Source organism: Diplotaxodon limnothrissa, linkage group LG16, assembly GCF_057381915.1.
Source record: "Diplotaxodon limnothrissa isolate DT_005_m linkage group LG16, D_limnothrissa_male_GT1.1, whole genome shotgun sequence".
Classification (NCBI taxonomy): Eukaryota; Metazoa; Chordata; class Actinopteri; order Cichliformes; family Cichlidae; genus Diplotaxodon; species Diplotaxodon limnothrissa.
In genome coordinates, this window is record NC_140611.1 from 7,131,106 (window position 1) to 7,158,201 (window position 27,096).

The 27,096-nt window shown below is 40.5% G+C and overlaps 1 protein-coding gene across 1 annotated transcript in view; it reads right to left on the bottom strand.

Moving 5' to 3' along the window:
• Positions 1 to 27,096, bottom strand: part of adcy5 (adenylate cyclase 5) — a 94,116-nt gene that overhangs the window by 40,752 nt on the left and 26,268 nt on the right. The window contains exons 2-3 of the mRNA XM_085375020.1: positions 9,007 to 9,156; positions 7,655 to 7,776 (exon numbers count right to left, since the gene is read on the bottom strand). Of these exons, the coding sequence (XP_085231146.1) occupies positions 7,655 to 7,776; positions 9,007 to 9,156 (272 nt within the window). The remainder of the gene's footprint in view (positions 1 to 7,654; positions 7,777 to 9,006; positions 9,157 to 27,096) is intronic.

The following is a 27,096-nucleotide window of genomic DNA, read 5'->3' on the forward strand; positions in this document are numbered from 1 at the left end:
TTACCGATCTTTAGTTTTGTGACAATGATTAAAAAGCAGATCATGCACTAGATGCTACGGTCTCGAAGAGGACAAAGTTTTACATATTAGGAAATAGTAAACAACGCTGGATTATAAGGACTAAATTGTTCTTCATGGATTTGAGGTTTTATCCTTTTTTTACAGGATTAAAGGCAATTACACAGACGTGGGGAAAAAATTATGAGAGGAAGTTCTTTAGAAGAAGAATCAGAGACTTTGGTTTCAGATCAGTGAATGTTTTTACGGTTATTCCGAACACAATCGGGGATTGTTGCAGTGGTAACTGAGGACAACAGATCAGACTGATTGCACAATTTAAAAACCAAAGATAAATTTACAGTATCCCCAAAAAGCATCCAGGGCCAGGTCGTGGGGGCAGCAGCCTAAGCAAAGAATCTCTCTCTCCCTAGCCACCTCCTCCAGCTTGTCCGGGGGAACACCAAGACATTCCGAGGCCAGCCGAGAGATATTTCTCCTGCATGTCCTGGGTCTGCCTGGAACACCTCACCTAGGAGGCGCCCTGGAGGCATCCTGTCAGCTGCCTGAACCGCCTCAACTGGCTCCTTTCGATGTGGAGGAGTATCGGCTCTACTCTGAGCCCCTCTTGAATGACTGATCATCTCACCCTCTTTCTAAGGGAGGGGCCAGCAACCCTTCAGAGAAAGCTAATTTCTGCCGCTTGCATCCTCAGTCTCGTGGTCACTACCCAAAGCTCAACAGTCACAAGCTCTTGATTTACTGCTTGATTTGCATCCCTCGCCTAAAACAAATATTTAACTAATTATGTGCATAGCTTACCTGGTCATAAATAAGAAATAAGCTGTGCAGGCTTCATAGAAACAATACGTTCTGCATGTGCCACATGCCCAGAGTGGTAAAAATCTCTCAGTCATAACTGCACACTGTAAAGAGAATATTTTCCCCTTTTTTCTTATTGGGGAAACTAAAACAGTACTTATAAAGTGTTTGGTGCAAGCGCAGACATTAATGCTGAAATGTCTGCAGTAACTATTTAGAATAGAATAGAATTCAACTTTATTGTCATTGCACATGCACAGGTACAGGGCAACGAAATGCAGTTTGCATCCATCCAGAAGTGCTTTAGTGATATAGATATATTACAATATATATTAGCAATAATATAGATATGTGAGTATATTACAGAAATGGGTCTATTATGGTATGTTATAATGTACACGGTATGAAGTATGTTGTGAATATTCTATAACTATAAGTATGTACAGGCTGTAGTGAGTACAAGCTATGTACAGGATATGAACAGGATATAAATATGAAAAACTATACAGAATATGAAATAAATAACTTTACAGAATCTGGGATATACAGCTATACAGAAATGTGAACTATGCAAGTTGTAAACAGTTGTAGGATTAAAGATTATCGAATGTACAGAATGATTATTTACACAGAGCTATACAGTAGTGCAGTTAAGATAAGTGAGGGTGTAGATAGTTTCTACAGAGGCTATATAAAGTGCTAGTGGTTGTGAGTGGTGGTTCAGTCCATGTTATTATTGTGTTTGAGGGTACAGTTGTCCATTGTGGGTGTGTGTATGTTCAGTCCATGAGTTTAACGTGGGTCAGATGTCAGGAGGCAGAGTTCAGGAGTCTGACAGCTGTGGGGAAGAAGCTGTTCCGGTACCTGGTGGTCTTAGTCCGGAGGCTCCTGTGGCGCCTCCCAGAGGGCAGGAGGGTGAAGAGTCCATGTGATGGGTGACTGGGGTCTTTGATGATTTTCCCAGCCCTTTTCAGACACCGCTTCCTGTAGATGTCTTTTATGGCAGGAAGTGGTGCTCCGGCGATGCGCTGGGCAGTTTTCACGACCCTCTGCAACGCCTTCCGGTCCGAGGCAGAGCAGTTCCCGTACCAGACTGTTATACAGTTGGTCAGGATGCTCTCGATGGTGCAGCGATAGAAGTTCACCAGGATGTCTGAGGACAGGTGGTTCTTCCTCAGAGTCCTCAAGAAGAAGAGGCGCTGGTGAGCCTTCTTGACCAGCTTGGAGCAGTTGGTCGTCCAGATGAGATCCTCGGAGATGTGGACTCCCAGGAACTTGAAGCTGCTCACACGCTCCACAGCCGTCCCCTTAATGTGGATGGGTGGATGTGGGTCAGCATTCCTCCTGTAGTCCACGATGAGCTCCTTGGTCTTCTCGGTGTTAAGCAGCAGGTTGTTTCTGTCGCACCACTCAGCCAGACGATCCACCTCCTCCCTGTAGGCGGCCTCATCGTTGTCACTGATGAGGCCAATCACCGTGGTGTCATCTGCAAACTTAATGATGGTGTTGGAACCATCAGCAGGTCTGCAGTCGTGGGTGAAGAGGGAGTAGAGGAAAGGGCTCATCACACAGCCTTGTGGTACACCGGTGTTCATTGTGATGGTAGATGAGCAGCGGTTATCCAGCCGGACATGTTGGGGGCGGTTGGTCAGGAAGTCCAGTAACCATTTGCAGATGAGGGAACTGATACCCAGGTCTGTCAGTTTCCTGATGAGTTGTGAGGGGTGGATTGTATTGAATGCTGAACTGAAGTCTATAAACAGCATTCTGGCGTAGGTGTTGTTGTTGTCCAGGTGTGAGAGGACAGAGTGCATTGCGATGGAGACTGCATCCTCTGTGCTCCTGTTCCGGCGGTATGCGAATTGGTGGGGGTCCAGGGTGGGGGGGAGACAGGATTTGAAGTGTGCTAGGACAGGATTTGAATGCATGATGTGATTTCATGGTGGAAATTTATAAGATTTGGGATAGAACAAACAGCTCCTCCAGTCTCTGCCATCATTGCTTCTCTGCTTTTGTCTCTTCCTTTTTTTTCCAATTTCTCCACCACAGTTTTCTTAATTTCCTGTTTTTCCTTTTATTCCTTTTTTCTGCAAACCATACACGTTTTCATTATTGAACATTATTAAAGTCTTTTTGTATAAAGACTGTGAACATCAAATGTGTTTCCTGTTGTTTGCTGCATACATGTATGTTGCTGCCTATTCACTAAAGACGTATTATCCGGTCAGGCATGGCCCCAGCAGCATAACCAAAACCTCTGTTCAGTTGTAATTCTTCTGTTTAAGTCAATTAGAATACGTAAAACAAACATAAGGTCAGTTCCTCTAATTATTCCATATTCTTTCCATGTTTTTATCCTCAGACTGACACATAAGTGTCCCATCAGAGTAGATCCAGTTACACTATTCTGTCTGGGGATATCTTAGCAGGCTGGAAACATTGAGACTTGTACTTGTACATTTGTATTGTATTATGTGTATTAAGTGCTGGCGTAACACACATTGTAATGCTGGTTTTCCTTGTTTTACTGCCGTGCAATTAACATTATTGTTGTTATTATTGTAAGATTTACCCCAGAGCCCTCTTACATAATCCCTCAGTCAGTGCATATTTTGGCCTGGTTGCTAAAAGCCGGAGGATATTACTTTACTTCAGTGGCAGCAACACGACACCTGTACTCTCCCATCAAGAACACAGTGGAAAAAAGAAAAAGTTTCAGGTAACATAATGGCCACCATGACTGAAGTTCCTCCAGCCAGTGAGGGTGAGGCAATTGCTCCTAAGCTGTTCTACCTCCAGCAGTGAATGTACTATTTGTTGAAAGTCGGTACAATCAACCATACTAAATATTATTTTAAATGTGAAAGGGGAAACAGAGACAGCAAAGAACAGCTGCGGACCCAAAACAATAAAAGACTTGCATTGGAAAACAACTAATAAAGGCCTGCTGAAATCAGCCGAGCTGCTTAGTCCTGTGGCAGCATACACACATGCACACACTGATATTTCTAGATGGTTGCAAAAAGATAATGATTTATTTTCTTATATGTTAGTAAATCTTAGGTTTTGTAGATATTGCAGATATGCAGATTGTTTTACAGACTTGTTTTTGAATCAAACTTTCAGAGTTTGCTGCGGAAATCTTGGAAAATTTCCTTTCAACATCTGCACAACTTGTAGATAACTTTCCATAGAGCATAATAAATGTCTTCAAATCCTTTGTCAGATTCATAAGCATCTGTTTTTTTCCCCCTCTGGGGCTGAGAGAGCACTATAGGTTCATACATGATGACAATCTGCAATTTAATAGCAAATCGTTGATGTCATAGAGTCGGAAAGGTTCCTCCCTAAATATGTTCTAATCATTGACACCTAATCTGGAAAACCTGAGACTAACTGAAAGATAAATGTAGGAGTGTACTTACTTGCTCAGTTTGACTGTTTTTGTCCCTATTAGAATTGTGAATGTAAAAATAATAAACCAATAAATTTGGTTTATTATTTTTAGTGGTTTATTCTTCACTATTTTGTGACAATAAATAAAAAATTAACTTGCCTGTTCTTGCTTCTGGACTTTGGACATTACAATTTGCTGATGAAGACCGCCTGACTTTAGCCTCACAGTCCTGAAATCGTTTTATCAGCTTCCCTATAAAGCTTACGAGCAGCCCTGCAGTGTAGCGCAGCAGCCAGCGGCACCGCCACAAGGCCCGACTCTGCACGTCTTCCATCTGCTAATTGTGTTTAGTGAGGCCGAGCTGGAGGCGCCGCTGCTTGAAATTAGTCGAACCTGTAGGCATGTTTTCCCCATACGCTACCTTTGGTTAGGTAGCTGCGGTTCAGGCTGAAATGGTAGAAATGTGTCGGATCTACGGATGTAATTATATGTCTTTCACAGTCCATTAACTGAACCGCTACCCTTTGCGTCTGAATTCTCACGACGGAGGGATGGGTAGAAATACTGCAGACCCTAATGCTATTCTACAGCAGCAATAAGCTCCAAACCCAAAGTGACTTCCTCTCCACCTCACTGCCTCCAACTGTTTCCCCCCCTTGCTCTTTAGTGGTAGCAGTGGGAGCTGTCACTTCTCTTCCTGTTGTTACTCGGCCGCTCAGCAGAGCCCCAATTACCAGCAAACCACTGCCCGCTCCCCGAACAGGCCAGGTCACACTCGGTTAGCTCGACAGTAAATTTACACCGCGGAGAGAAGTTAGCCAAGCTTAGCGGTTGCTAATGTGCAGCATACTCCCCAGTGAGTCGCATGAAAACAGGACATCAAAGCTCTGTCTTCATTCTTCTCCTGCTTTTGGAATCCAGTGTTGTAGATTTATAATTACATAAACGCTAACTTCTTCACAGGTAAGCATGAGTCTAAGGATGCAGCATTAGCTTAACCTCCTAGGACCTGGCGTCCACATATGTGGACTTCACTTTTTGGGTTATTTAGACCAAAATACTCAATTTTGCTCTACAAGGGCCTGATATCCACTTACAAGAGCATTATACTGCCTCTGTTCTATCAAAATTTTAAACGAATATCCTCATATGTGGCTCTTATATAAGGTAAAAAAAAATCTGGTAATTCTTTGTTTTTACATTCATCGGGCCCCAATATGCCCAAATAGCAAAGAGAAATTAAAAATGCATGCTCTGGAAGAGTTCGGGTCTTAGGAGGTTAAAGCATTAGCTGTTTCTACTGTATCTACGGTAAATGATCGTGACTATCCTGATGTTTAATTAGCAATTAGACAATACGCTCATTCAAATGCAGACTAGCCTAAGTAACTTCTGTCACATGCACATCTTCTTCTTTCTTTCTTTCTTTCTTTCTTTCTTTCTTTCTTTCTTTAATCTTTGCCCTTGCTCCAAAAACAATCCGCACCATAAAAAAGATGATTCTCAATGACGATCGCATTAGCAGCGATGAAAAGAACTTTTGTGTACAAGAACACAAGTACGTGACCTGATGCTCGAACCCATGAAGTCTCACGGGGACACATCAAAGTGATAAAGCACTTCAATAACACCTATTATTTATGGAGGTTTGGGCTGCCACCTGACTGCAACAGCTACAGGGAACAAAACTCGGGCTGCTGTTACCACACCAGCAGACACACACACATGCACACAGAAGAAGAAAGAGTCTTGTTTCCGTCATCTCAGATGGCATTGTACAGATGTGCATTTATTTCTTTACCCTCACCACAAGCACAGCTTATCTAACTGCAACCGTGACCATCAGACCGGATTTGGAACTGATGCTTTGTGATAAATTATGGATACCTGATTTTTGTCCCCAAAATGAGTGCAGAGCTCTGAAGTTTAACTGATGACACATGCAGGCTCCATCCCTGCAATGTGGGTACACTGACACAAATGGATGTAGTCTTTTCTTACTCCACGAGGTGGTGCCAAACCTAACATCAGTTTCCATTGTCCTACACAGTTTACACAGTGTTCACAGCTAATAGAGCAAAGCCACATAAAAAATAAGTCAAACAAACTGTGTGTTAAGAACAGGCTAGAACTGTTACAAAGTGGGACTGAAAAAGACAAAGAGAAAGATTTGGGATCTGACAAACACGATCAGAGTTCCAGATATTAAATCCACATCAAGTGCATCATTTCTGTGTAACAAAAATGATGCAGACATCCATCTGGTTAGTAAAGCTCTGTGGTTTAAGGCTGAGACGGCCAAACCCTTCACTCCAACTCCAGTTCAGCCACCAGTCTAAAAGACAGAGGGCGTTAAATGCTGTAAAATTTCTAAGAGAAGCAGGTAAGCTTAATCAGTATCGGTATAAAAATGGTCACAGTAGTAACTGTTGGTCTCACAGCTGTTTTGGTCTTATGGTGCTACATGAAACAATACTAACATGTTGAATATTCTTCACAATAACAGACAAAAAAAACAACAACACACGAGTACGTGTGTGTCTTCCTGGGTCTTGTGAATCAATTAATGCCTCGCTGACTGCATCAGTCATCAAACTGGGCTGTGTGTGATCTGTGAAGTAAAATGAGTTTGATGGCCCTGGATCACGGGTGGATGCATGGATCTCGTACGTAGAAGCAGGTGAAAAATATTCTGTCAAAACAGCATACAGCTCGTTGCCATGGCAGCGTCTGCACTTCCCCCTACCTCTTCTGCCACCGTCTGTGAGTAGGCAGCACCGTTCAGGATTAACTTGGATTAAACGTCATTTATTCAGCACTTCTGCTGCAACTTCCTTACGTGTGTTTAACAGTGTGTAGATTATATGTTAATTGTACATATTAGCTGCTCCCAGCACCTCTACCTCCCCCACATAAAAGGTGTGAGGGTGTAAAAACGTCCCGAGCTATTGAGCATGGACAGCAGATGTTGTAGGTTCACTCACAGGCTGCGAAACTACAATAATAAGCTCAGATCTGGCAAGTCTGTGTTCTCAGTTGTGTTGAGATACTTTAGTTCAGTCAGTTCATCAAAGAAATGTGTTGTGATTTCACAGTAATCAATAATCGACAGCAGAAAGTCTACATGTTGCTAATTTTGTAAGTTCAGATTGTTTACTAATAATCAGTAGGTTAATAGCAGCATTTGAAGGCTTTCAAAGTCCAGTTTCAATCACCAAAATACTGTCTGAAACAAAACATAAATACATTAAACACTAATGAAATATGAATTGGGCCTCACGGGGCAAACATGCATTGTTTTTGTGGAGACTGTTGAGAAAATGCATTGTTTGTAACAGTGTATTCTGAAGCTCTCTGAGTGCTCAGTCAGACTGGGAGAAGTGCTCTAAAAATGCCAGACCAGCTCCTCCCCGTGACTGATCAGCCCCTGATCGTTACCTGACGTTGTCGTGCTTTTGGATGTAGATCTTGTGAAACATCATGTCTTCCTGCTTGGCGTTTATGTCAGCTTTCATCTCCATGGCAACATGGCGAGGAAGCACTGAGAGCAGCAGACGTTCCTGCAGGAAAGAGAAGGAGCCGTAAGTTCAAAGGTCAAGTGAGCGTGTTAATAGATGAGGATTGTAGCCACATTACGGGAGACTCAATCTGAATAAGTAAAGAAGGAAACGCCGATAATTTAACGTTGATTCCAATTTGCCAGTGCGAGCTCAAAGTCATTTAGAGAGGGCCGTGAGAAGCTTCAAAACTTGTCACTTCCTTAGTGCAAACTGAGAATATTTGTCCCAAGGTCATTTGTGGTTGTGCTGATTAACTTGCAATATAAAATCTGGACATTTTGTTCCCATTGTTCAAAAATAATAATAATAATAATAATACAGTATAACCTTCAAAATGCCAAAGACAGCATGACCTCTTTCTTTGCTGCTATGGCGAAAAAATACGGGCCATACTCTCAACAGCTGAATTACAGACGTTATCAGGTCATGACATTTTGAAATGCATGAAAAGATGAGCTGCATATTTTTACTTGAATGTCAGGTAAAAAATAATAAAAACCTATACCAAAACAAAACAATAAGCAGTTTTAATTCCTTCATTGTTGGATTGCAGGTGAATGACGTGAGAAAATGAGCTGCAAGACGAGTTTCAACCTGAACAAATTTAATTTAAAATTATAAATGAATAGTCTGTACTGTATAAAAATGTCATGCTAAATTATTAAGGTGACAATAATACTTCTTCACTAAAGATTCTCTCTCACCCTGGAGCTCATTTCCTTTTCTTTCTTCTTTTTTCCAATAACCATCAGTTCTATATCAGTCTTTGGCTACGCATGCGTCTCATGTTTGCACAGTATCGCCTAATCTCTTTGCACCACACGCTTCTTGTTTAATTGTTTGCATTGTTGTTTAATGGCGGCTGGCAAAAAGCTTCTAAGTGCATTAACGTAATCTTCTAGTGGGCATAGGACACCACTACAGGGAGAAGGTAAACAAGGGCAAAAGCGATATTTTAAGACAAGAAATAATCACAGAATCATAACTTGACTTTGAACCTGTTAATATTACGACCATCCCTGTGAACACAGTTCCTGTCTACTGTTGATTGTTCGATATAGCGATATAAATGTGTACTCACTATAAAACTTTGTGGTGTTTGACATAATTTTGAAGCACATCATGGGTGGGATGACATTATTATATGTGAAGCATTTCTTTAATAAAAAGTTTGCTTGATTTAATCAAACAAACTTTTCTTTTGTCACCAGAGCTTTCTCTCTCTCTCACCTGCTGCTGATTTTCCCTCTGGGAGTGGAGGCGAGCCTGGATGCATTCCCTGGTCTCCTGAAAGGCTTGCCTCTGGGAACCCTCAGCAGGGTAATGGGTGCACACGCCCACGATGTTGGTGCAGGAAAAGATCAGCACGTTGGACACTATCTGTGGAAGAAGGTGGGAGTGAGAACAGGGTTTCCATGTGAGCCAGGGATGAAACGCTCCTACTGTTGCTTGTCATTTCCCTTTCTCCCTACAACGTTACTGAAAACTGACTCTTGGCCAATCAATCAAGAACATAAGTAGATATTTTTTCTTACACTATAATATAATGATTCATTTGAGTCCCAGTAGGTGCAGCTCACTTAGAGTGAGCTATACAATACAGACAAGTGAGGTCAAAAGTAACCTCCCAGTATAGAGGAAATGTCTTTTGGAGGAGCGAAACACAAAATGACTCAAACAAAATACAGAGAATACACGTGCGTGCTACTTCATCTCCTCAGGTCTGGGTGAAACTTTGGTGCCGCGATATGAAAGCAGTGTTTCTTCATTGCACCTTTGTGTCACTCGTGAGTTGCGCGTCTGAAACTGCTTGTTCTACTCGCTGTACAAGACTTGCTAACATATGACGGCCAAAAACAGAAGGAGGCACAGTGCTAAACTCGGCGGGATTCCTAACTCAGTGTGCATGCAGGTGTTATTAATATTATGCAAAACTGCACCTGGCACAGAGTTCTTAAAAAAGCAACGGAAACAGCACTAGCAGATGGAGAGGTGTGATCCACACAAGCTAAAAAGAAAAATGAAGGGAAAATATGTTACAGTACTTAAGAGTATTAATTCTGCAAGTAATGTCTGGAAAAGGACTTTTACACTCATACAATCATTCACCCTACAGATTAATTTGCTATTGCTATATTTCTTATGTTTGCTTTCATGGAAGAAAATTGTTAGTATTTAAGTGGAATCTTTTCTTTTTAAATCACATTAAGAAACTGTATTTGGTGTGCAAATGATTGCACAGTCGTCAGAATATTAGTTTGGGCTATTTTCAGAGTGGGGTGGTGATTAGTAAGACGTCACAGCGAGAAGGTCCGGGGTTTGAGTCCACCATCTTTCTGTGTGGAGTTTACATATTCTCCCCGTGACTTCCTCCCCCCACAGTCCAAAGACATGCAACTAGTGGGGTTGAGTCAACTGGTGATTCTAAATTGGCCGAATTGTGTGAATGAGAGTCCCGCTGTCTCTCTGTGTTAGCCCTGTGACTGAAGACCTGTCCAGGGTGTAGGTGTACCCTGCCGCTCGCCCTGTGCCAGCTGGGATATGATTCTGAGAATCCAATAAATCCAATAAACTATAAACTTCTTAGTAAAAATTCTTAACTTATGACCAAAAATGGCCTCACGAGGTTATAGTGACCTTGGCCTTGGAATATCACAATTTTTTTATCAGTTCTTTGAATCCAAGTGAATGCTGTATCAGCTCCAGAAGAAATTCCCTCAAGGCAGGAGCGACAGATGGACAAACAAAGAAGACATTTAAAGAAGTCAGTGGATAAGCTGTCGACTATTTTCTGACTTTTTATTGACCAAATATAGTCAAATATAGTTATAGTGCTAATAAAAAGCTGCAGAGGGGTAGAATGGTGAGTTGCGATAATGAGAAAGTGAACTATGGAAATACATAGCTGATCAAAACTTTTAGTAAGTATGATCTCAAATATGTAGTTAAAGGCAAACATTTTACACGAATATTAAGTGTTTCTTTTTTAGAGGCTAAATGAAAATGCAAAGTAAGGATATTTACACTTTACATATGCAAAAGTGACATAAACGACTTGAAAAAGGTAGAAAGCGGTGTATATTTTCCACATGTGCCTTTGTTTTCCCTCTAAGAGCAAAGGCACTCTTTGTTTCCACGAGCTCCACTGATGCACTTCCTTCTCCTTAGGCAGGACTGAGGTGTCACAACCTGCTTTTTTGACTTTGACACAGCTTCCATCAGATTATCCACCTAAAACCCCGACAAGGCGCTGTCTTGTTTCTGATTAGAAGATTCAACAGAGGCCAACTCACATGATCCCAGTGTGAATGTTTGCATGTGATGAGGCAGAGATAATCAATGTGTTTATCAGTGGCACTGCACTAACACAGGGACAAAAACAACACTTTCCAAAGCTGCCATCATAAACGGCAAAAACGTACAAAAACTAATTGGTGGTTTTAAACCCAGATCTGCGCTCAGTGTCGAAGACCACGAGAAAGAGTTAACACGGTTAACGCTTGTTAACCGTGTTAACTGTTGTTAACCGTGTTAACTGCCTCTGTTCAGATAAAATTTGCATAAGCCGAGTCTATAAAAGTTTATCTAACGTTTAACATGTAACATCGTCCTGAGAATACCCAGACATTTTTAAGGCACCTGGTTTACTGCTAGCTTTCTGTACCCTGACTTAAAAACAAAACACAAAAAGTATTAATTGTTAGTCATGGAAATGACTAACTGGGCTTTTGATCATGCAGGATAAAGACTTCAGATCGTTTGCCATTGCTGCTAAGTCACAAGATGAAAGGAAATTTGACATTAGATGAAAGTAAAACCGAACCTCTTCAATATGGCTATTTGCATTATTAAGATACAACATCCATCCTCTAACCAGGCTTTCAGCTTACGCTTACACAAACACTGACACATGTGTTTTATGATCCCTTTGTGAACGGGATCATAAAGCAGTATATTAAATCTCTACTAAAGCTAAAACAAGTAATGAGTAATGACTCAGAAATAAAGTAAGGTTTACAGAGAAAACTGATTACTGAGCCGCTGCATTTAATGCAGGCTTACTGTAGTGACACACTGTCCAGTTATGTTCCTAGCATCCAACAGTTAGTAGAACAGGAGAGAGAGCTGTTCATCTGTGGGAAACCCCGTTCTGAGGCACGTTTCCACATCTAGGCCTTAAGAAAACTCGATTTATTTTATTTTATTTTTTTTAATTTACAGGAAAAAAGGCGTCTCCGGGTTTCATTGACTCTGTCCAAGTTTCCACCTATCAAACAGCTTCGCAAGTTGCCGTGTGCCCAAAGCACCAGTGCTAAAAGACATTGTTTCCATTCAGTTGCAGGCATACAGTGAGTCCTGGGACTGGCAGCCAGCAGCAAGCCACAGCCAGTGGGCCATTCTTTTCTCAGAGTTATTTAATGGGTTGAATCAGCCAGCTGAATCACATTAACACCACAGGCCTCAGTGTTGCCGGAACAAACACAGCACGTCTTTATCAAGTCAAAAACCCCTCAGCAGGTCTCCATGCAAAAGAAAAAAAAAGGGAAAAACAACCAGACTCATAAGGAGGAGTGGCTGGCGGAAGGCAAACCTGGAAGTGACCCACAGCCAACAACAAAAAAAAGAAAATGAGGCATGAGACATGAAAGGTGCTGAATTTAGAAAAGGTTGCTCTTTGCCATTTCTGCTTCTTGTCTAACTGAAACACTGTTTAGATGAACTGGACCAAACCAAAGAAGACTAATGACTTTTTAGATAAAGTCAAGCGTTGAGAAGTCCTCCTGCCCACAAAGGTTTGTTTCCCATCATGTTCCAGCTACTGGTCTTTCAGCTTTTTCTGCTGATCCTTTATCATAAATACTCAAACTGTTACAGTGAATTACATCGATAAACTTTACTCAGTGCATGCATATGAACATGTTTAGATGTTCCTAAAACCTTTACAGAAAAGCTGAATGAAAAAAAATGAACGAAGAACTGAATGGATTTTATGATCCAGTTGAAAAAGTCTTTTTTTTTTTTTTATCCAAACCTTTCTTGGAAACAGGTTGTACAAGACTAAAGTATCAAATTTTGCATTCAAATTATTATCCTTCTTCAACTAATATTACTGCATGCAAAAATAATAATACAAATTTTGTGCTACAAAACCTTAAACCTGAAAGTTTTTCAAAGACCCTGACATCACACAAGTGAATACGGGTGTATTTGACAGCTGGATCGAAAGCATTTCATAGCAACCATTATGTTTGTGAGCCTGAGAGGGTCTCGTTTGCATAACAAATGTGTCTGAATTTACAGTGGAGTGAGTACTTATTAGCTGTACGAACAATTGCCGTGTAGCATGAAACCCTTGATAGCTGAAGCCTCACTGCTACAGTAGGGTGTCGAGATCTGTATGTTTCCCAACACTCTTGCTAGGAAACGCGTGTTGCTGTTTGAAATTTGACATTTAAAAGGTGGGCTCTTGCTACCTGTGGCGTAGCTGGTTAACGTCACTCTAATTATGATTTACTTGAAGCTAACCAGCCAGCTAAAGCTGCTCATGGATCTCCACGGAGCCCTTGTAGCATCCCGCCCCCCACACTGCCATAGAAACAGCACGGATCACATAAAGTCTTTCAACAGGTCAATAGAAATTTTCCCCAGCGGCAGTCTTATTCTATTAATACTGCCAGCACTCACCCAGACCTTATTTGGAAACCTATGGGCTTTTCCTCACCACAGAGGGAAAGTGAGAGTGCAAAAAAAAGGAAAAAGAAAGAAAAAAAGGGATCCCATGTTTAAAGCGGAGCTCATCCCCAGGGAAGAACACAGACATCTATCATCTAATAACTACAGAGGAAAACATAGCCAGCCTAAACTCAGCTCAAAGCCCCCACATGATCAAGGACCTGTGATGCTGCCGCAAGCAAGACGCTAAGCATCATCACACAACAGGCAGATTTCAAGCTAGGTAAGAAAAAACAGATAAGACACTCCTGTTATATCCTCGTTCGAGGGATCAGCTGATTGATGGAGGCCACTGCAGCAATCAGGACCAGTCAATATACATGTTGCATGTAGACAACACTCAATACACTCAGTGTGTCTCTGTGAGGTCTCATTTGTAAACAGGGCCAAGCGGCTCACGAACACATTATCACAAGAGGTCTATAAAACAAAAGGAGAGATTTATGGGAAATCAGATGCACAGCATGTGATTTACTGCATGCATAAATGAACATTTTACAGTTTTACAACTATTGCTAACTTTTCCCAGAAAGCTGCATTATTTTTGAACTGATTTCATTCTGCGAGAACAGTTTCCTAATTTAAAGATGATTGAAATTATAAGAATCTTTTCAAAATTTCTAGGAATCAAACTGGAATCAAAAGACTTTTTTCCCCTCCAGAAATCAAGTTCAGATGGATTTTCTTCACGTGACAGAATGAGCATCACAAGATACAGATGACACACAACGCAATGTGAGCAGCGAGCATCTCTGAAAACCAGCGACAGAAGCGAACAAAGACCTGAAGATGAGCCCTTTAGTTTAAAGTCCTGATACAGCATCAACAGATTTACTTTATTACTTAAATGTGCTTAAACTACAAGGTGTTTTTAATACTTTGTCTACTGTCTAATGGGCTGTATTTGGGTACAGTTGTTTCAATATGTGCACTAAAAACTATTCGTTTTAAACACTGGTTTATTATGATTGTAGTGAATTTTGTTGTCCATGTCATTAATTTTTAGTCACTAGCAAACTGAGACTTTGAGCTGTTTTTCTTGAATGCAATACATCAAATTGAGCATGAGCACATTTACAAATATATACTAAATATATAGTTATTAATAACTGCAAAATCATTACTGGAAAACTATATTATCAAACTGCAGTCTTACTCTTATCTTCCTCTTGTTCCAAAGCATCACATGTTCATCACATGAATATGTTTCCTGTATCTTTTGCAGTCATAAAGCAGAAACATCATTCATTTTATTAGGTTGACAGTGAGGTAAACCAGCAGGAACAAACCATACAAAAACGTTATATTTTCTCTAACTTGGGTAAAAGCGGTGCAACGATATCACCAAGAAAAAAGCCAACCTTAGACATTAGTGACTGCACATGCGATGCATGCATAACTTTTACTTTTTTTAAGTAGGTGATTAATAATTGCCAGCAGAGGCCATAAAAACTGAGTAAGATCTCGTAGGCGTCAATATTTACCCACTAGTCTCCCACACCTATCTTTTTTATTGCTTCAGAGGTGTCAGATTTCCTCTCTACTCGTGAGTTTTAGCTATGCTTCTAGTAGACTTTCCATATATGTTCATGTATTTCAAAGATACCTGATATAGTGTTTGTAGCAACAGCTAACATCCAGCCTTGACCAAAATGATGTTTTTCATGCGCTGTTTCAGATCCATTTGACTTTCTCTGCAACTAGCGCTGGTGTAAGGCAATATTTTGGAGTAATGCAAAGATTTGACATAACATAAGCACAACTTCACAGAATTTGGCAAAGAGTACTATAACAAGTTTGGTTTCGATGGCAGACACTTTCAGTTCATCTCATAGATGTGATGCCTTTGTAAATAATGTGATGGGATAAAAAGCAAATTGATTAAAGCTGAAGAAAGGTCCCGAGTGCGTCAGCAAATGGAACAGTGGCAAAATCGAAAACCACTAGTTTAATTCCATCTCATCCAAGAATGCTTACTGTACCACTTTGCAATGCAACAGCAAATAAGCAACTGCAGCTTCTGAAGGGAAAGTAAGCTGCCAAGGAATTAGGCAAACTCAAATGTGCTATAAGGAGCAACAGAGCTTACTCAAGCATTCTGGACACCAAATAAATCAATAAATAAACTAGTGATTTACTCATATTTATGATCACTGAGCACAGATTCATTTTAAAATTCTAATTATTTTGAGGGAAAAGTCAGCGAAAGGAATAAACAGTCTCACTGCCGTGAAACACTGTAGGTCTAATTATACCTTTAATTATGATTAAAATATCATATTACCAGTTTACACCCCCTTTGGTTAGAACACTGAAGTACATTGTGTGCTGTAAGGATAAATGCAGGTCATGTGCTGCATGCTGATTACTGTGAGCAGCCCGCTGCCAGCCTCATTCTGCAGGGCAGTGTACAAGAGGGTCTCTCACGTGATAGCCTGCAGTTGTTTGTTGCTGGATTTCCCCTCAAAAGCTGTCAGCTGGTACATTAATGCCTTGGTAACCAGGAACAGACCTAAGAACCAAACTGCATGGACCAAAGACAGACTTTGTCACACCAGATGCAAACAAATGCAGACAAGTAAACGCAATTCGTGGTGCACAACAGTTTTTCTTTCATATGAGCTGCCGTTCATACGCATGTTTACAAAACTAAATTTCGATTTAAAATTAAAAGCAACTATCAAAAAGAAGTTCTTCAAATTCATAATCATGAAGGCTACAGCTGTGAATTGATCAACTTTCAAAGTTGTGACAAATAACGACTTTAGCAGCGTTTCTGGAGAACACATTTTTGCCCTCACAAGACAGCAAGCAGCCGGAGAATAATGGAAAATATGTGAAAAGAGAAACCTGCAGTGACAGACAGACGATTAGTCTGGAGCTTCTTCAAAAAAGTGAAGCTGCTAAGAGAAACAGAAAGAGTACAAAAAAACAATATTACACAAACTTCATGAGCACAATGTGGACTATTATTTGAAGCCTTAACCCTGGCATCTTTGGAGTTCTTGTCTCGTTTGGGGGGGATGAGAAGCGCAGGAGTCCTAAGTTATCAGCTATATCAGTGTTAGCTATATTTGTTACCAAAGTGCATCCATTATCTGCTACACTTTTTCAAATCCTTGTTTAGTTATGTACAGGCGACGCACGTTGCTGCCAGTGCCCACATGATCTAATTACCAGTTATACATTAAAATGCAAATTCTGTGCCTCAGCTTTAAACAGGTGAGGTATTTAAAAAAAAACATCCTCTGTACAGCTGTCAAAAAAAGAGAAAACAGAAGCTTTTTAAATTGAGCATTATAACGCACCACTCTATGGGGGCTGGCTTGTATTTGGAGCCAGTCTCAAGTGTTTCACAAGATGGTGAAATCATCACGTGGGCCACAGAGGTGGATATAAGGTTAACGCTCTCAACAGAGTGGAGCCTTTGGGCATAACGAATGACAATTGCACACCTAGGCTGGGGTGACAATAACTGCTTGTCTCTTTGGTCAGCTGGACTCTGATGAAGATACGGCACAGCTGAAATGTTAGCCTGTTTGTACAATTACAGGCTGAATTAATCACTGCGCTGGAGTCTCGCTCTCTGAGAACAAGAACAGCACTTCATTTGGAGGCGCTGATGGAGCATCACAAGCCACACACTCAGACATGAAAGCTTTTCATTGTTTTAATCCCCTTCCCGACAACTCGACTTAAGTCTTGATAGAGACTCGAGAATCTGATTCTGAACTCGTGTGTGAAAACACCCTTCATCATGCCTCTTGCCTGTCCTTGGACTTCCAGGGTCCCGGCGTGAGAACATCTCTAGAACCTAAAGACAAATTCCAATATAAACAGAATGTGAAGTGTAAGCCATTTAAACTGAGTTAGTCTCCAACTGCAAACAGTTCTGGAGTTTTTCTTTAACACACTGCAGCAAAATTGCTTTCAAGCAGCCCTGATGCTTCACAGGAGACGCTGAACTCCTGGTTACTGAAAGGTCATCATGTGAGTCATGCCTTTGAAGAAGAAAGACAAGCCCACCGATGAACAGAAGAAAAAGCATGTTTAATTTTTCATCTCACGCTTCAAAAGAGAAATGACAGTGAGGGGACACTGACTAACTGTAGATTCTTCCAAATATAGCGTCTGGATTTTAACGCAGGTCATATGGGAGACAAAGCTGTATGGCAGTCTTTGATGTCAACGCCTTGCACTCAAATCTATTCCCCTGCAATGCTTTGAAAACTCTTGCAGGAAACAAATCCATTTTTAATAGCAAGGTATGTCAGCTTTGATGAAAGGAAGAAATGACAACGCGGTTTTCTTTGGCTGTACAGGTTTATTCAGAGCCGTGCAGTCAAGGATTCAGACCCCATCTTACCTTAAATGCTTCCTTATGAAATAGTCTACAACAATAGCGCAAATATCCGGTAACATCCCCATCACCTTATTACTGGAGAAGCCATGAGCTTACATAGAAAAAAGAGAAATGGCCTGAGAAGGCGTCCCCTTGTCTGCCTCAATGATAAAACACAATGAGAAAGCCTAATGTGTGTCCTGGGACAGCTGGTGCTGTAATAATACTTGTCATGCATTCTCTGGGCTATTGCCACAGAAACTGTTTTTCAGACAGATACATGGCAAACCCTTTCAGTTTGAAAACGGAGAGTGATGTGTGATCTGCACAAATGCACAAAATTTAGAAAGTACAAGATTACAACATAGAGCGTGCACCACATTAGCAGAGAAGTCTCTGGTACTCTGTGTCAACAAAGAAGGAGTTTAGGAACAGTACTGAGCTGAGTCACCTGTGTTTTTGATGAGCTCAGAGCCCGATGTGCAATCGCTCGAGTTACATCGGTACAATAGAGGAAAACAGGAGTTGATTGAAGCTGAGGAAAACGAATAAAGCATGAGGCGCTGCACCACCAGTGTAGACGGATGGATTGAATCAAACGGGAGCACAACTGCTCAATCACATGACAGAAATGTGTGTCTCAGACGCTTTCTGTGTAGACGGAGCTTTCAAATTTCCTCTGAATTTAATGAAAGAGTTGAACATTTTAGCAAACGCGCTCTTATGTCTACAAAGCTCATCTCAAACAGACCGTAAGCACTTAGGATAAACAGTGGAAGCAGGAGATAACAGGTAGAATAACTGCAAAGACTGTGAACCAGCTTTTCTAATCTCACCTAATATGCTGTGCTTTCACAGGGATTTAGATGCTGAGGCTCAGACAGGCCTCATGTATTTAACATTTAAAGAGCTATACAGAGCTTTAGTGGTGATAATAGAGACTTAAAGTCAGTAAAGAGAAGTATTTATGCATGAATCTGCTTTTTACAGTCGATAAATGCCATCCTGTTTCATGTTACTATAAACACGGAGATTACATCTATAATGGAAACTGCAAGACAGATGTCAGCGACGATTCTATTTCCACCACAATAAAGATAACGGCACTGAGCTTATTATTCAAAATATATTCACAACATAAGATAAGATAAGATAAGATAGAACTTTATTAATCCCTCGGGTGGGTTCCTCTGGGAAATTCGACTTCCAAAAAAAGCACAGCAACGACCAAAGTTACAGTTACAGAACTGTTATATATATATATACACACACACACACACACACACACACACACACACACACACACACACACACACATATAAATACAGAGACAAATATAAATAAAATATACAAAGGGGATAAATAGAATAAATAGGAATAAAAAATAAAAATACAAGTGAATTGCACATTTCAAGTATTGAGTCTATTGCACTGTTGACTATTTACAAAAAGTATTGCACAAGGTATTGTACAGTGAGGTGCAGAGGCACTACAGCTTAGTTGTTCCCCCCTCCTTTGTCCTCCTGTTTCCCCTCCCTCTCCCCTCCAGAGAGGAGTTAAACAGTCTGATGGTGTGTGGGACAAAGGAGTTTTTAAGTCTGTTAGTTCTTGTCTTGGGGAGAAGCAACCTGTCACTGAACAGACTCTTCTGGTTGTTTATGGCCGTGTGCAGAGGATGCCCAGCATTGTCCATAATGTCCATCAGTTTCTTTAATGTCCTTTTCTCTGCCACTGTCACCAGAGTGTCCAGCTTCATGCCGACCACATGCTGTCAAATAAGCATTTGCAAGCAGTGAATGAGGTGGTTGTCGTCTCTCTGCACGTCTAACACTCAGGGTCATCTTCAGTTGTTTGTGGTAACTCATGATATCACGAGTGGGCCTTATTGTATCAGGTTAAAGTATTTCCATTCAGTTTCAAGCATAGCTGGAATCTAAACAACCCAGGAGCAGTTGTTCAAATATACAGAAAAGTATGTATGAGGACACTGCTGTGGTTATGATTTGTATTTTTGTGTGCTCTGTTCTATAAATACACATTCTCGTGATATATGTGATTGAATGTAACCCAGAGAATGGCTAAAGCATGCTGGACCTTGATTTTCATAAATGCACATGATAAGAAAGTAATTTCCATGCAAGTATGCAATTGGACATGCACCAAATGTACTTGAAGCCAAACATGTGACTGGACACATACTGCGTTTGTCTTGCATACACAACTGAGCAAAGCGGCTGAAACGATTCACAGATCACAGTTGTACCCCAATCCTTGAGTTTTAGTCGAGTTTGATGGTTGGTGGATCTCTTGGTCCAGACTGAATTCTCATTGGATTTACTGTAATCAATTTTGGTGGAAGTGATTAACTGACTTTTGATGATCTGCTGACTCTGACGATCCCTGGATTTTTGCAAGAAGGTTTATTGCAACGTCAAGAAGTTGATCCAATATCTTAAGATATCTTAAGATATAAAGGTGTCCATGGCATAAAAGCACAGGGCTGTAAAATAACCAATAAACACTTCAATTAAAAAAAAGAAAGCAGTCATTCTTGCAACCTGTTTAGTGGATAAATTACAAAATCCTAATTTGGTTAAGCTTTCTTTTATTGTTATGGATACGGACAAGGTCTTCTATGAAAACTCACAGACTGGTGCACTGAAGTGAAAAACAATGCAGACAGACGCTAGACAGTGAAAAAGTGCGTAAAGTGGCTAAAAACAGAAGATCATGAGGAATGGGAATCAAATCAATGAAATCGATTAGTTTGCTTATTTGTTGGTTATAATAGAGTCGTAGGGTTTGGTTGCGTCCCCAAAAGGTGTGGCCAGAGCAGAAAAAAACCCTCCAAATGCGTCTACCTTTTAAAAACATTTTTGTTTAGTGAGCAGCCATAAATCGTAGGACTCCACCTACACATAGGTGTTACACCTGGGAGTTCAAGACAATCTGAGCAAAGAACGAGGAGTAGAAAGGTACGGACAAATAAAATTCCAGCTCCATGTTTGGTTCCCAAAGTGGCCAGCCAGAGCATGAACTCTGAGACCTGTATGTGTTAGATGTGTTGTGTATAACTGCGCTATATCCACTTGGTTCACAGTTTTATCTACACAGCCCCGTTCTTCCGTGTCTGCCCATCTGTTGCGTTTGGGTGTCTGATAGCCATCTGGGGCTAGCGGACAGTGCTGTCTGAATGATCAAACACACCAACGCTGTGATTTCCACAGCGCCAAGCCAAAACAGACTGGGAGCCCTCAGAGGCTGTTGGACTGAGTCTCGGTTACAACTGGCCTGTTCAGTGACAGTTTACACTGTAACACCTTTCAAAATATGCCAACTGCACTGCTGAGCCTGCCAAAACCCTTCAGACTGTTGTTCGGTTGTGTCAACATTCCCTCGCAAACATATCTCCACATATCTACAACTCCATATCTGCAAAATACCAAGTGAAGTGTGCCTGGTACAAAAGAGGAACTTTATAATGACCTTTTGGTGCTATTAAGATATCGTCTTCTTTTAACATAATTTGAACGGGGCACCACTCGTAAAGCTTCACCGCGTATGATCTCAGGCATATCTCAACACCATTTGCACTTCCACGCTGAGAGGCAGTCGTTCTAAAATTGGCAAGGCCGTTTGCTTCTTTTTAATTTTTTTATTTAAAATGTGGCAAGCTGTATGTAGGAAAGCCTTAAACCTCTACTGGACACACACACACTTACATAGTATTACATTGCGTACCAGGTATATGATATATATAGTTGACCACAGGACTTTAATTCATCAGCCTGAATGCAGATTTGATGTTCTTCCTGCAGCTGCTTTGAGGTAAAATGATATAGGCTCATTCAGACACTCAGAACAATAGAACAATCAAACCATCTGCAACAACAGTGCGTTTGTTCTGTAATTTCTCACAGTTCAACCTGGGAATTAGAAAGACATAATCAACATAGCAGAGCAGCAAAATGTCAAACACATCTTGATGTTTTCATGAAACAGCCTCAACAGCTGTCTGAAGACTTGAGTGCTAGACTGATGGCTGGGTAAAAAGGAGGTAGTGTTCACCATTTATGGAGGCAGTAATTGCTTAATTTCATCTTATAATGCACATCTGACACCTTTTAATAGTTTGATAGCACCATGTGTTAGTCTTGCGGTGTAAATGAAACCGGGAACATTATGCATTATTCAAACCATCCATTAGTGTGCATTATTAAATGTAAGTAAGTAAAACTTTATTTATATAGCACCTTTCTAGATAAAAGATCTCAAAGCGCTTCACACAAGGATAACAAAGAATAAAACAAAACAGACAACAGTTAACAAAATGCAAATCTAAAAAGATGTGTTTTTAGTTGTTTTTTTAAAAGAAGCTACTGAGTCCAGAGATCTTTAGCTCAGTGGGAGTGAGTTCCACAGTCTGGGAGCCACAGTGGCAAAAGCTCTCAGCCTTGTATGATGAATGACAAGCAGACCCTGATTACATGACCTAAGTGACCTGCTAGGGACATAGGGCTGTAGAAGTTCAATCTCCAGTTCAGTAAGAGATACAATAGGGCTTAGTTTAGAAATGTTTCTTACGAGATAAAAGCAAGACCGAACCAGAGATTTGACGTGAACATCCAAAGTGAGAGCTGAGTCGAAGGTTACCCCGAGGTTCCTGATAGATGATTTAACAAATGTTCCAAGGGGACCAAGATTCCTTATCTTAGGTACATGTCTGTCAGGAGCACATACAGGGACTTCAGTCTTTCCTTCGTTAAGTTGGAGGAAGTTGTCAGCCATCCAACCTTTAATGGAATCTAAGCACTCATTCAAAATCTGTAGCTTAGAAACATCTTGGGGCTTAAAAGAAATTTATAACTGATATCGTCTGCGTAGCGGTGATAGCTGATGTCCTCAAAGGGGCTCAAAACATGCTGGAGGGGAAGTAGGTATATTAAGAACAATAAAGGCCCCAGCACAGAGCCTTGTGGCACACCATAAGACAGGGACGTGGAAGATGACCTGTATTTAGAAAATGCCACAAAAAAAAAAAATACCAGAGCAGGGTCAATGGTTGCTGAGGTGCATATTGTGCAGAGGTCTGCAACTTTCTGCAGAGTCAGTCACTGAAACTTCAAGTGAGAAACATACAGAGAAACAACAAAGAAATCAAAAGCAACAAATATCGTATCCAGTGTGTATTTGTGCTTTCAAACTCTCAGATGGGTAATTAGAATCCCCAAATCAGTACAATAATTAGTAAAAATTATCTGATTAACTCTAGATTCATTTTAAGGCTGGACCCAAGAGCTGTACTTTAAAACATAACGCCTGCAATTCCGGGATCTTCGTTGGAAAGCCGTCGAGCAGGATTAAATTTACAAGCAGAGACATGGATCAGGGAAGCTCTACGAGGATGACAGCTAATTCCATAACCTGTAGCCCGTGAGCAGCTGTATCTAGCTCAGCATACAAAGCAGCAGACGTTCAAACTCCATCCATATAAGGCCAGGTGGGGAGACTATGAGCCTTATCACACCCTGTGTTCCTTTACTGCTCTGCCTCACAGTCATAACACATGTGGGCCGCATCGCTGGAGAGGGATCAGAGTGCTGAGGCTTTTCTTTGACAACCAGCCACAGAATAATGATAACCTCATTGCTGAAAGACAGCTCTTCTGGGCCCGATTTGGACCATCTGTAATTTCAGAGCCAGTTTTAGCTCAATGTAGCCAGCCCTTTCTAAATATAAAAAAGAATAAACAAACGTGCAGACACACTCCTCTCTCACTCGCTCTCTTTCCAGTGAGAATAAACACACCCATACAACAGTTTGTTTCTCTCAGGGAAAAAAAGTATCACTTTGTATTACTTAAGAAAGCAGTTTGGTAATTGCAAATTTTAAAAACAAATTTAAAATTTAAACCATAGTTAAGGGACAACCAGCTTTTATCTGCTTTTCTATGTTTGAGCTGTGGGTCAGCTGAATTTTTGCAACACCGTGATCAGCATTTGTTACTATTTCCTGACTACATTAAACATTGAAAAACAAAACTCTATAAAAAATAGCTTCTAATTGCTGTAGTGAAACAGTTGAGAGAAGTTTGGCTGACTGTCACATGTCTGGTTACCATATGGGACATATGTGTCCCAAATGCTTCTGCTTCCCACCAGTACTTGCAGTGGGAATGCTTTCCCATATCCAGTCTCTGTCATGAACTCTCACTACAGAGCAGACCATAAAAATAATAATAACAATAAAGGGAAGCAGGAGTGAGGCTTAATAACATGCAAAAGTGGACAGCACAACACTAAAACAACTGTCTTAAGCAAGATTTCCAGATAAAATATATCAAGACTGCTAGACATAGTGTATCTCTAAACAGGCTTCATTATCAGATCTATACGTATCACACCGAGCGCAGTTTTTCACACATTGCACTGGTGAGTCATCTGTAAACACCCCAAAAACAAAACAACAGCATATTTTTCTATCTCGATCCTTTGGCGATGTGAAGACGGGATAATATATTTGCATTCATTACTATTGATAATGAAATTATTTTCCACAATTAGCATAATGGCACATAATGGGCTCAATGGGCTCTTCGTGCCACCTTGACAATGGCAGTCTGTGTGGTGCGCTACACAAATGTGCATGCAACAGCACTCTGTGTGCGGCACACACACTGTGCGAACAAGGTCAGAGCTGTGCGAGCTGTTAAAAAATGATTTGGTAATAGTCAGTATAATAGTTAGTAGTTAGTATGATGCTGTCAGTGGTTCAGTTTACATTGTACTGTTATTTCTAACATTGTACTGTGTTAATGTCCATAAAAAGGTTATTACTGATACTGAGTGTATCAGTAATAATAATATCAGTAATAATAATAAGTCTTTCCTTCAGGCTCGGGTCCTCTACCAGAGGCCTGGGAGCTTGAGGCTCCTGCGCAGTATCTCAGCTGTTCCCAGGACTGCGCTCTTTTGGACATCTTCCTGATGCTGCTGTCATTCGGTAATTATAAGAATTAAGAACTTCAGGTATTTTAAAGGAAAGGAGAAACAAATTATGCAAATGCTATTTTAAGTATTAGAATACAGTATATATCCTAATATTATATATAATAATATAATATATTATATATAAAGTAATATAGTATATTTCCCTCTCTTACATTGTCAGTATACTGTACATTTCAGGCATGTGCTATTTTATGGGGTTATTGTGGATTAAACTTGTCTAACTTCCATGTATTTTACAGGAAAGGGGACACTCTTTATGAAAGCTATGCTTGAACAGTGACTGAAAAAAAAAATTGAAAAATGACTTGGATCCATCATTGTAAGGCAGCAGTCCCCAACCCCCGGGCCACAGACCGGTCCGTGAGTCATTTGTACTGAACTGCAAGAGTTGAGGGTCGGGTGTGACATTTATGGTTTTCAGGGTCTTTATCGTTTTCTATTGTTATTTTTTTATTATTAACTCAGTTTCCCTGGGTCTTTTCCCATGAGTTATAAATAAATCTTTGTTTTTTTGGTACCGCTACTGGTTTTATTTTGTTGTATTTATCAGCGACACCTTAAAGGCCGGTCCGTGAAAATATTGTTGGACATAAACCGGTCTGTGGCGCAAAAAAGGTCGGGAGCCGCTGTTCTGAGGCCTGCTTTTTCTTTAATCCACTCCATAGTATGGCGCCCCCAAAAAGTATAGCATATTAAGATGGAAAAATATTGTTTACTTTTCCTCAAAATGACCATAAAAATTGCACAATACTTAGATTTACAGTATATTTATTTCTTTGTTTCCTGTAAAACCCTGGCTTGTTACCCCCTTATTTTAGTTTGCCTACCATTACATATCTCTAGGTAAATGTAATTAAATTGTAATTTCAAATAAAAGACACTGAAATTCCTATTTAATTACAGGGGAATTACTCTGTTTGTATTATAAAGGGTTAACCATCATTGTACCCCCCAAATCAGTTCTTTTTGGTTGTGAATGATGACAAGGTATCCTGCAGAACCAGCTTCCAGTTTGGGCTTCTTACACAGACACCATCTGTGCTTTTACTCACTCCCATACTTTTTCTAAATGTCCTCCTCTTTTCTTCCTACGGCTAAATGATAGTTAAACTTCACACCGTTCTTGTTTACAAAAAGATCGGCGACCACACTACACACCCACAACAACCAGAGTTTGACCACATTAACAGCGTCACAACTCAGTTTGCACTTGCCGAAGAAAAAATAATGCACAATTTTATATTTAACAGTAGCCTCCTGTTAATACTTTTCTACCTTTAAGGGTAATAAAGCCTTCAGCTGTAAACAGAATTTTTTTTTATCACTAAACAACTTTCCTTTAAAAATACACAACAAAAAAACAGCAGTTTGTTTATAGAGCATTGTTAGCTCTCACTGCTCTGATCAACCACATTTCTGGCACCAACACAAGCTGTGATTATCAAACTCTATGCTCATGCAGGAGCACTCTGGCAACATTGACTTAGCAACAAGTGGATAAAAACAGTGGAGCAACAGATAAGCCAGATATTGAAATATGAGAGAATATTGGACATAAATTCACAAACAAAGCTCCGAATACATGATAATGTTACACAAATATTGTGCAATTTGCTCTGAAGTTCGCCAGAGTCCAAAACACATTTAATGTTGGTTCAAGGGATTTATTTGTGCGCTTAGTGCAAATGTGTAAACACGCTGTAAAACAGCAAAAGGGCACACTACAAATGAATTAAACACAAATGTGGTCCTGAAATCTGAAAAAAGGGGAAAACATGGAATCTTTCCAAGGATCCACAGTGTCCAGTCAGTGGCTCTGATTACACTTGGATACATATGGCCAGGTAGAAGAACAACACAGTAAATCCAACCGTTTCCCTGGATATCATGCACTCTGGTTGTTTTACACATAAGGTTTGAGACACAAACACACACACATACACACACACATCAGAATACAAGTTGTATTCATGAGGTTCAACCCGGGACCCGATTCCTCTTCCAGCTGCAGCTATTATCAGCACGGAGATTTAGCATCTCTGTTCATGGAGTGCCTCTGATTCATTGATTATGAGGCGAGCCGGCAATCCCCTATGCAGCTGGCAGAGAGGGATACTCAACTAATAAAAATGGATGTGGTGAAGCACGCACGGTCAGGTCAGAAAAAAACAATACACCATGTCCCCATTTTATGCTGGGTACATTAAAACACAACTGAGCTGCTGCTGCTATTTA